General features: G+C 42.4%; 1 protein-coding gene across 3 annotated transcripts in view; it reads left to right on the top strand.

Moving 5' to 3' along the window:
- Positions 1-12,126, top strand: part of peak3 (PEAK family member 3) — an 83,016-nt gene that overhangs the window by 46,047 nt on the left and 24,843 nt on the right. For all 3 annotated transcript variants that reach the window (XM_068016344.1, XM_068016343.1, XM_068016342.1), the window contains one exon: positions 5,247-5,407. In XM_068016344.1, coding sequence (XP_067872445.1) covers positions 5,247-5,407 — 161 coding nt within the window. The remainder of the gene's footprint in view (positions 1-5,246; positions 5,408-12,126) is intronic.

The raw sequence follows: 12,126 nt of genomic DNA, 5'->3' as shown, positions 1-12,126 counted from the left end.
TAGACATGAAAGGCCGCCCAGTGATACCTGGCAGCCTCTCAGCGCACTGTGGGGTGGGGGTGGTGGAGGGAGGGGAGCCCTGACAATCAGGCACAGGCTGCCCAATTGAGGGCCATCCTGCTTCCCCAACCACCCGCAGTACCCGAGACACACCCCCTTCCCCCCAAACGACCACCCTTGCCTTATTGGTTCGCGACCGATTCCCCTGGCGAGGCAAATCCAACTTATCTTCAGTCCTGACTCCATGTCCTCAACTGGGCTGCAATCCCAGCAGTGGCCACCACTCCTGGTGGCACTGCTGGGACTAAGAGCTGCTGGCCCGATGATTGGCCAACAACTTAATGAGGCAGGACATCCATCCTCAAGCGGGCGGAAGTCCCATCTCTGAACAATTAAAGCCCGGGGTCCATAAAATGCGGGTCGGGTCCCCAGGCTGGGTGGATGCGGGCTCGCCTCCGACTTTTATATCAGTGGCCAGCTCCCATTCGCCCAGCGTAAAATCCAGCCCATTTTAACCTTAGGATCCAGTTGGACCACAGGCTTAGAATGGGGCAGACCCAGCAAAGCATAATTCGAGCGGATAATTGTGTTCAACATTATCCCACCTCTGCTGGTCATCAGGATAAGCAGACAATGCCCCTTCACAGGCTCGTCTAAGATTGGAATGCTGATACTGGTAAGCCAGACAATCATCAACAATTTCCCAATTGCCATGTGTAAGGTCCTTACCTAATTGATAGGCAGCTACCAAACCAGTATTTTGAAGGATTTCTTCAATTGAGCCCATCACATGCCCTCCCTGAGTTGCGGTCAGGAGGTGGGAATATATTTGTATCAAGCTGTTGCACTTATTAATTGGGGGGACAAGATCAGAGGTTAACATGATGGAGAGGAGCTGCTGTAAATATGCAGTGCTCCAGCCTTGACAAGTGTCAAGTCGATCAAGGTTATTTAAAATCCATCGTGTTTTATCTTGGTTGCTTGGACTGGGCTTGCCACACATGCCATACATAGAGTTAAGATTCACATTGTCTAAGGGTGTAATTTGAGACTGCACTGGCTGTCCCACAGACAGATGAAAGCCTGAAGCACCATCATTAGCAAAAGCCTGGAGAAGTGCTTGTTTCATTTGAAGGTAATGTACCAGTAGCTACCTATAATCCTCCCACAAATTCTCATCATGAACCTCATTGTGAGGAAGCCATCTAATCCAAAACCCATGGTCACCACGCATGTAGGGAGACCCAGGACCTACAATTCTACCATGGATACCCCCACTCTGCCGTACACCAGTTATTAGGTCACCCAATTGTGCAGGCGTGCACCTTATCATTAAAGAATGTTTTGGGTCTGAGGTATCAGTCTGATTATCCCACTGAATATGTTGTATCCCTGCCTCCTGGGGGTCAGCCATAATAGTACCATAAGCTCTAACTGAACCATCAGCATCAAAATCTCAAAGACCACCCACCACTCAACCTGCCTGAAGCAGTGGAATGGGATTCTGTAATCTACTAAAATAAGTTGATGGATCACCCAACGGAAAAATTAAGCCAATCCCTTCTTCATTAGCCAATATGTTGGAATGGAACCTGAACTAGGAATTAAAATACATCAGGACCTAATCTCAACTAGGATTTAAAGTGAACTTTAAAGAAAATTTCCAAACTCTCAAAAGTAGAATGAGGGAGTTCTGATTTAAGATCCACAAATCGTGATCAAGTGTTTGCCATCTCTAGATTCTTAAATCGGGGTTTTAATACCACCGACAGTAAAATTCCTTCCGTACTTACAAATCTAAACTAAAGATTAAAGACTAAGATATAAGTACAGGATTCTGTTAGCAACAAGACCACGCTTTTGGGCACCAACTGAAGTGATTTATGACTTTAACCCCTTATAGGGACTAAACTAAATCAAGAGTACATCCCTATGAATCTCCTTTAATTAAGTTCAAACCAGACAAACTCTTATAGACACATATTTGGGTCCAAAGAATTGTACTAGCCTTCCCTCAGAGAAAAACTAACAGAGAATATTACCATCTTTTGGATAGCCTATTTTTAATAATTATGGCTAAGTCATAAATATCCCAGATACTATAAGGGTCTGGGAAACTCTCTTTAATACGTATCTCTCCATTTAAAGAGACACAGAGGGGTTTTTTTTATAATTGTATACAGAATACTACATGAGATGATTTATTAACTTTTATATATTTATTAAATAATTTAAGTGGATATGTATATCACAATATCAAATATTACTGAGAGTTGTAACACATATTCTTATTTCTAACATAGAATCCAAAAGTTTAACTCTGCTAATGTTACAGCAAAGTATCTTAGAATATCCATCAAAATTTAAAGTAGACTTTTACCTTAAATTCCTCAAGTAAGGCATAGAGTGAGAGGTATTATTTGAGGAATTCAACTCATCTAATTTTCACTTCAGAACCTCTCATGTTTATACTGTTTCTAAGGTGTCATATGACCTCTTAGCATATAGCTGCTACCTTTCTGTATGTGTTATTCTTGCTTTCAAACTCTATATTTGGTAGCATTATTAACTAACTCTCTACTTAATATTTTACTGGAAATCCCCTGTTTTTGAAGTTGTGAGCATTTATCTGGTCAAAATATTTATAATTGTGTTTACTTGACCTCTAGTTCCTGTAAGTCCATTTTCATTTATTGTTTTATTATCTATAATTGCCTTTTTATGGTACCTTAAAAGCAACCTTTTGAGCTGATTTGTCTGCATCAACAACCCCCATAAACAGATTAAGTTTATTGCTACCTCTTACTGATGTCACACAGGATATTTCAATGTGTGTGTTTATCTTCCAATTCCCTGGCAACAGAAATTCTATTCTAATAGGGACCTTGAAATAGTTAGCTCTTCTTAAAGGGGAATTTCAGTGAGTCCTGAAAATTGACCATTTTCAATCTTCAATTCTGAAAGGTATAATATATTAATCATATCTAAATGCTACCTTCAACACGCACCCCACCGTGCCCCCATTCAGCCACCCTTGCATCGCCGAGGCCTGGCCAATCACCCCCAGTGAGGCCCCAAAAACTTACCTTTTCCCGGGGCCATCCTTCCTCTTCTTCTCGAACCTGGGCTGCAGTCCCAACAGTGGCCATTGTTCCCAGTGGCACTACTGAGACTAAAAGCTGCCAGCCTGCTGATCAGTGGGCGCTGCTATGGCAGGCAGAAGAACATGAGGGCACCTCAAGGTGACGATGCCATCAGAAGATTTATGAAATTAATAACATTATTTGTGGCCATAGCTGTTAAGCCATCATTGGGGAGGGGAACAACTCCACAGGATGGCCTGTGACTGCAGCTGCGGCCCTGTAACAGAAGCAGCTCTAGCGTGGGGGCGGGGGGAAATAAAGGAGGCATCGCTGGCCCCCTGGCCTGTCACGAAAGGCCACCTTCAGTGACCTGCCAGGCTTCTCCTGCAGCGTGGGGTGCGACCGCCACTGGTAAGATCCTGGCAGCCTTTCCAATCTGGCCCCTTGGCCAGTTAATTGCCATTAATAGGCTACCTACCACAGTTGGGCAGATAGCAACTTCCGTTGTTTACCCACCTCCAGCAAGATCTGGCAGAGGCAGGAATGCGTTGGCCTGCTGACCTGAAGGCAACCTTTTGGATTTCCATCCCAGTCCCACCTCCAGACCCTGCTTCCATGGGTCTTATAAAATTTTGCCCTTTATAATAACTATGTGCTGCACTTGGCTCTGGTCTTGGTTGATCCTTCCCCTGATTGCAATGCAGATGAATGATCTTCTCATGAATAGCTCTATGCAAGAAGTCATTATAGGCACAAGCTGAAGTAGGTCTCTCGACAAGGACAAGGTGCACTTGGGGCAGATTTTATACCAGTTTATTAGCAGTGGTGTGGCTAGGAATGGAAGTTTTGGTAGCCCCAACATATAGTGGATGGGCAGCGACCAAAAGTCTGACATCACAGCATTTTTCTTTGAAAAAGGCTATCCTTCTCCCATTGGTGTCAGCCAGGACGGATCACTAAGTGGCAGGGCAATCATTAAACACCGCAGCTCAGGGGCGGCATCAGAATTCAAAGGGATGCTTCTAATGGGTACATTTATATCAAAAGTGCAATGCTGCATTTGAAGCATTTAAAAAGCATGTTTCCTCCAAAATATAATTTTTAAAAATCCAGAAATGTCCATTAAAACATGGTACTGCCACCATTGCAAAAGAAAATTAGAGCCTGCTTCCATTTAAAAGCTCCATGGCCCATTTCCTTTTAAAAGCTCCACTCTTGATTCCAATCCAAATGGATATTGAAAGAAAAAAGAGCAAATTTTGGCTGGTAGACAATGGACTCTGGGCCTGTCACCAATTCATTAATCCCCTATCTTGGTCGTGAAAATGCCCTCAGTGCACAGCACCAAAGATTTTGCACCAACACAATATCCAATACCATGAGAAATCTTGAATATTAAAAGTGCAGTGTTAAATTGATGTAAGTCACCATAGGAAATAGAAATTTGTGGAGATACAAATCAAGGTTGAGGCCTATCGTTGTTTTATTACCAGAGGAAGCTTGCTTCCTGTCTGGCATGACTGTACCTAATCTGTAAGTGTTACACATTTTCATTGATAGTAAAGTGCAACTACATTCCATATATTCTCCAGGTTGCTGTTCCCCGTTTTGAAGAACATAAATGCAAAAAGTATATTCTTCTTAGTAATATGCAAATGCAGCCTTCTAAGGTCCAGAATAGATAATCCTCGTGAAGTGTGAACCTGCAAGCCGAGTGAGTGAAATAAGCTCCCAAAGTGAATGCTTGTAAATGTAGAAACCTCTCAGCACCTCAAAAAGTCTCTACTGTCATTAGGTTGAAACTGGGAGCTCAGTTACTTTTGTGGTGTGGTGGTTTAACAGTCAAAAATTGCATATCCGCTGCACAAGAAGATTTATTTGAGCTGTATATTTATGTACCGATTTATATATGTTTAGGTACAACAAACCAAAGTCGATTATTAGAAGAAATACTTCAATTGTTCATTTTGTACGACTGGTTTGTTTTTGCACTATACCAGGAGCCACAACACTACTCTGGTGGCCACTCATGTCATTAACGATTCATCGGCACAAGTCTGTTGCGTCGCGCAAGGTAGCTTGCATCAGAACTTCCTGATTCAAGAAAGTCTGGTCAGTTTTAACGAGAGAAAAAAAACACCACTGCCCTTTTTTGTCACTCAGGGAAAGGTTTGCAGCCAGGATGAGTGGAAGCATCTCTGATGTGGACTCGAGCAGTGCCTGCTCACAACAGCAGATCTCAACTTCACACGACTCTAAAATATTCAAGTCAGAAGAATCCATCAGTAGCACAGACTCAGACAGCAGGACCTATGTCAATCTGGGTAAGTTTTGCTTGAATCAAAAATAGAAACCTTTTAGCAGCAATACAGGGCTGTGTAAGGTGTTAATGAGGAAAGGATAAAGGTGAGAAAAGGCTGCTATGTGATTTTCATTTAATAAACTTCAGTTCTTTAATTGTTTCCTACCTTAACTACAGTCTTTTTAACCTTTGAGATAAGAGTACAGGTTAGCCGCTAACACACTGAAATAAACAATATTTCACTATTAATTTTTCGATACCAGCTCCTAATTGCGTAAACAATCAAATGGTGTGCAACTAATCAGAAATAACTAATTTGAACAGCTTAATTAACAGAAAATAAATAACTGACTGTCCACCCAGTAAGGCAGTTCTCCTATGTTGTATACTGTACTATATGAAATTGGGAACCTATGCAGGGATCCTGCTCTTTCAATGACCCCGGCACTATATGAAGTAAACTATGCAGAAACATAGGGCTGCATTTTTCCACTGCTGAGGTCCTGCTGAGGCTGGTGGCAGGACCCAGGAGGCACATTCCCAGAACTGGACAACTAAGTAGCCATTACCAGTTAAGGATGGCGGCCCTCCCCAAGAGCTGCCGGCCCAATAAGAGGGTCAGCAACGCAGCAACGCCACCACTAGTGGTGACCATTGCTGAGGCTGAAACTGCAAGGAGAGGGCACCTCAAGAGCCGAGACACCTTCAAAGAGGGGTAAGTGGGGTTGGGAGATGTCGGGGCCAGACAGGCAAGCCCCAGCGATCGAGGGTTGGGTGGGCAGGCAGTGCCATTGCCACGGGGGCAGCTATTGCTTCTGGTAGGCCCCTCCATGAGCCATGGAATACCCAAAAGGAGGCCTCCTCACCGGAGTACACTGGGAGGCTGTCAGGTTTCACTGGACGGTCTACCCTCGGGGTGGCAGCCTCCCCCCCCACCTGCCCCCGACGTGGGCAAAATGCCTGTGGACAGGAACTGGCCCTTAATTGGTCACTTAAATGGCTCAATTGACCTCCAGACAGATAGCCAAACTGCCACCTTCCCTGCTACTGGCAAAATGGCAAAGCGGCAGGAAGACGTTGGGCACCCACCACCACCACCTCCACCCCCATCCCCCCCCCCCCCCCCCCCGACGTCTTTCTGTGCCATTTTTCCAGCCTTCTTGCCGCCCAACCTGTACCCAAAGGCCTGGTAAAATTCTGGCCATAGGTTTCTTCAGATTGGTGATAATGATGCAATGCTTGAGGTATGCCTGAATGAATATAATAGTGTTTCTCAAACACTTCCTCTTTCACTGCGACCTAACACTGGCTGTTCCTTCAAACGATTTGTTGCATATTCCTAATGAACAATAATTATAACTCCATTTTAATCTATATTAACTCGGGTGCCCTGGTAGGAGTCAAACCAACTTTATGAATCAATAACCTGTTACTTTGGCAAGTGGCTATTTAATCCGTGTGCGGGTTCTAAATCAGTAAACCTTTTGGGTTGAGAAAATCTTCCTCCTTCAGACAAGTGGCTGTCAAGGAAAGATAGAGAAATGGAATTCCTTTGAAATAAATCACACCAGGCAATTAATTTACATAAATCTTGGCCTGGAGGTGAAAATAGGCACTGCAGGACCCAATAATGGAGCGCAATGTGCAGGCACATATTCTGCACTGGAATTGCGCCACACGCCATATCGGTTAGACTGCATGTGCACGCTGCACTCAGTATTTTCAGTTGCATAGCAGCCAAACCGGCAGTCCTTGCGGGACCACTGGAGGCTGCCAGCTAAAAAGTAAGTTTCAACTTCTTTACTTACATGAATGTGGCACCAAGCAGAGCAGAAGTGCACTCCTGATTCCACATTAAAATTGTGGGCTACTGCTGGTGACCACTCACCTTCCCCCACCCTTCCAATTGCCCCCATCCCTCCCAGCTTCACTGCACATGGCAGATTCACTTCCCCTCCACGAAATGCCTCAGGGGCCATGACTGATGCCCGCAGCTCATCAGTGCTATGTTAATGAGGCTGCCAGACCAATTTGCCATAGTCCTACCATTGGGCTCATTAGGAGTGTACAACACCCCCTACACTGGGATCATGCCCCAATTAGGGCATAATCTGATTCCTAAGCCTTATAAGTCAACCATTCATATAATTCCGGTGCTCTTATGGTTCTACTACAAAGTTCATGCTATCATTTCTATTTCTTAAGTAAAGCTACCAATCACATGAAAATGTGCTTGCTAATGTTTTTTTCCTGCTAGGGTAAGGGAGGACAAGTAAACAAAATGGTGTCCTTTTTATTATAATGATATCATGTAAACAGGACACAATGATCTACTTCCCCGTAATTTACATCATTTTTGTCATGATTATATTGCCCTTCTGAGGATTTCCCTTCTTAGCAAAGCTTTGGGTGCAGCTAAAAGATAGCTACCGAGATTTGTGTGGAAATTATTTTATAACCAGAAGGTTGTGGGTTCAAGTTCCCTGCAGAGAAGTTCTAGGCTGACACTCCAAAATAATACTGAGGGAGTGCTGCACTGCCAAAGGTGCCATCATTCAAATGACACATTAAACCGAGGTCCTGTCTTCCCTCTCAGATGGATGTAAAAGATTCCATGGTGCTATTCAAAGGAGAGCAGATGAGCTCTCCCTTGTGTCGTGGCCAGTGTTTGTCCAACGTAAGGCGGTGTTGTAGCGGTACTGTCATTGGACTAGTAACCCAGAATATTGCTCAGGGGATATGGGTTCGAATCCCACCACAGCAGAAGGTGGAATTTGAATTCAATTAATAAATCTGGAATTAAAAAGCTAGTCTAATGATGGCCATGAAACCATTGTCGATTGTTGTAAAAACTCATCTGGTCACTAATGTCCTTTTAGGGCGGTGCAGTGGTCAGCTCCAGTGACCCGGGTTCAATTCTGGGTACTGCCTGTGTGGAGTTTGCAAGTTCTCCCTGTGTTTGCGTGGGTTTCCTCTGGGTGCTCCGGTTTCCTCCCACATGCCAAAGACTTGCAGGTTGATAGGTAAATTGGCCATTAGCAATTGCCCCGAGTATAGGTAGGTGGTAGGGAAATATAGGGACGGGTGGGGATAGGTAGGTAGGAATATGGAGTTAGTGTAGGATTAGTATAAATGGGTGGTTGATGGTCAGCACAGACTCGGTGGGCCGAAGGGCCTGTTTCAGTGCTGTATCTCTAAACTAAACTAAACTAACGTCCAACATCACTATAAGAGATTATCTGGACATTTTTCCCAATGCTGTTTGTGGAAGCTTGCTATGCGCAAATTGCCTGCTGTGTTTACTACATTACAACACTGACTGCACTTCAAAAGTACTTAATTTATAGAATCATTGAGTCACAGAAATCTGCAGCACAGAAGGAGGCCATTCGGCCTGTCATACCTGTGTTGTCTCTTTGAAAGAGCAATTGCGCTCAGTCTCATATCCCCACTTTTGTCCGTAACCCTGTAAGTTCCCCATCCTCAAGTACCTGTCCAAATCCATTTTAAAATTATTTATGGAATCATCTTCCATCACCTTTTCAGGCACAGCATTTCAGAACCCAATAACTCTGAGTGAAAAAAATTGGGTTAATTGGATGCAAAGTGCTTTGAGGCAACATGAAGTCATGAAAGTAACTACATAAATGCAATTTCTTTCCTTTTTTACATTGTCACTTTTTGAAATGTATTTTTATATCGAAAATCTTATAATTTGCGTTCACCTTGGCTCAGTGGCCGCATTCTGGTTTTCCTACTGTTATTAGACAGAGCCAGGTAGCTCAGTTGATTAAACGCAGCCCTAGCCTGGAGGCTGGTAGACTCCAGGTTCAAATCCTGGCAGAGTTCACCTGACCTTTCATCCTCACAGGATGGATAAAATGAGATCCATAATTTAGTATCTGGGAGGAGAGTAGGAAGCTGTATAACCCATGTGTAGTGCTCACCACATCGTCACAAGTACCGTGTTATAATAGTCCTGGCTGTGGGCAACAGAAATGGAGATCAGCATTGCCTCATCAACCCATATTTTTATGCAATTTTAAAACAGGAATCACTCTCCTTTTCTCCAAGCTTCTCCGTAAGATGAATTTAGAGGAACTTCTGAATTAAACAATTACTTCCCTCTAAAGGAGAAGATGCAACATAAAATCATTCAGCATGGCTAAAGCAAATTGCATACTAACGGTTGAAAGCAGCCATAAACGTCTGAGACAGAGTGAAAAAAAAAATCTTCTGTGAACACGGGGTTGATGCTATGCAATTACACCATGTAACAGATGGCAATATGTACAGGAATCTATTGCTTAAATTGCAAGCAGTTTCTTCACCTTTTCTGCTTTGTGCAATACCATGGACAGATGCAATGACTAAGAGTACAGAATGAAATAAACATAAAAAAGGCAGTAGAAGCAACAAAATGCTAAAAGGGCTGAAAAAAATAAAGACAAATAGAATGTAAGAAAACAGAAATTGTCAGATCAAATGCAACTTAAACAAACATAGAAGGATGAAAAGCAATAAATTTTATTCAGGAAAAATCTGTCTTGATGCCAGTAAAAATAAAGCTTGCTCAAAGAGGTAGGTTATAAAGAGAAGAGACAAGTGAAGAGACGGAAGAGTTTGAAGGTTAGACATCTGAAGACACCAATGGCGGGGTGAAGGAAATGTGGGGTGCACAAAAGGCCAGACTTGAAGTGCATTAAGGTAACTAGGCTTTGCAAGTATCAACTACATCACAAAAGCAAATATAAAAGTGGCAACAGGAATTAAGCTTTTTTAGAGAGGAAATGTGCGCTAATGTAAGATGCTCAATATCATAGCTAGAATAAGCAGCTACTTTCACATACCTGCACAATTACCTTATTCTCTAAGCACACCGACGTTCCTGAGTGACTGTCACCAACTGTGATATCTCCATTTCAGGATATAGAGATCCTGAATTGGAATATCACAGCTGGTGACAGTACCATTCTCTCTCTTGCAAACTATCACTGCATCAAAATCCTTTAAATGATTAATTTATTCTGACAAATTCTAGATGGAGCAATGAAAGGCAAGAGGTTACTTGTGAGAGTAGTGTACAGGCCGCATAACAGTAACCACATGGTAGGACAGGGTATAAAGGAAGAAATAATGGGAGCTGATCAGAAACATACGACGATAATCATGGGCGATTTTAATCTACCTATAGACTGGAAAAATCAGATGGACAAAGGTAGCCTAGATAAAGAGTTCATATAATGTTTTCAGGATAGTTTCTTAGAACAGCACATTCTGGAACCAACCAGAGAGCAGGCTATACTAGACCTGGTATTGTGCAACAAGATAGGATTAATTCATGACCTCATAGTGAAGGTGCTCCTATGCAGCAGCAATCATAATATGATTGAATTTTACATTTAGTTTGAGGTCAAGCAGCGTGGGCCTAAGACTCGTATTTCAAACTTAAATAAGGGAAATTATGAGGGCATGAAAGCAGAGCTAGCAAAAGTGAACTGGCAAATTAGGTTAAGGGAGAGGTCAATAGAGATGCAGTGGTAGACATTGAAGGGTATATTTCAGAATACACAGAATAGATATATTCCAATGAGAAAAAAAATTCCAAGGTAGGACCCACCATCCATGATTAACTAAAAAAGTTAAAGGTAGTATCAAACATAAAGAAAAAGCATATAATTGTGTAAAGATGGGTGGCAGGTCAGAAGATTGGACAGAATATAAAAAACAGCAAAGAATGACTAAAAGATTAATAAGGTAGGAAATTTAGAGTACGAGAGAAAGCTAGGTAGAAATATAAAACAGATAGTAAGATGTTCTATAGATATTTAAAAATGAAAATAGTTAACAAAGTGAGCGTTGGTCCTATAGAAAGTGAGTTTGGGGAATTAATGAAAAATAAAGAGATGGAAGATGAATTGAACAGGTATTTTGCATTGGTCCTCACTATAGAGTATCCAAGTAACATCCCTGAAATCAGGAAATGGAAGGGAGGGAAGAACACAAGAAAATTACAATCAGTGGTACTGAACAAATTGTTGGAGCTGCGGGCTGACAAGGGCCCAGGTCCTGATGGACTTCATCCTAGGGCCTTAAAAGATGTGGCTAGTGAGATAGTTGATGCGTTGGTTTTAATTGTCAAAATTCCCTAGATTCGGGTAAGGTTCCTTTAGATTGGAAAATAGTGAATGTAACTCCTTTATTCATAAAGGGAGGGAGACAGAAAGCAGGAAACTACAGGCCAGTTAGCTTAACATCTGTCTTAGGGAAAATGTTAGAAGCTATTATTAAAGATATTATGGCATGGCACATAGAAAAATTCAAGGTAATCAGGCAGAGTCAACATGGTTTTGTTTAAACAATTCATTGGCGTTCTTTGAAGAAGTAACATGTGCTGTGGATAAAGGGGAACCAGTGGATGTATTGTACTTAGATTTCCAGTAGGCATGTGATAAGGTGCCACATCAAAGGTTCTTGTGGAAAATAAAAGCTCATGGTGTAGGGGGTAACATTTTGGCATGGATAGAAGATTGGCTAGCTAATAAAAAACAGAGAGTAGACATAAATGGGTCATTTTCTGGTTGGCAAGATGTAACGAGTGGTGTGCCACAGGGATCTGTGCTAGGGCCTCAACTTTTTACAATTTACATAAATGACTTGGATGAAGGGACCGAAGGTATGCTTGCTAAATTTGCTGGTGACACAAAGATAGGTAGGAAAGTAACTTGTGAAGAGGACATG

Source organism: Heterodontus francisci, chromosome 36 (assembly GCF_036365525.1).
Source record: "Heterodontus francisci isolate sHetFra1 chromosome 36, sHetFra1.hap1, whole genome shotgun sequence".
Lineage (NCBI taxonomy): Eukaryota > Metazoa > Chordata > Chondrichthyes > Heterodontiformes > Heterodontidae > Heterodontus > Heterodontus francisci.
The sequence above is the reverse complement of the archived record's forward strand: the minus strand, read 5'-3'. Positions and strand labels throughout refer to the sequence as shown.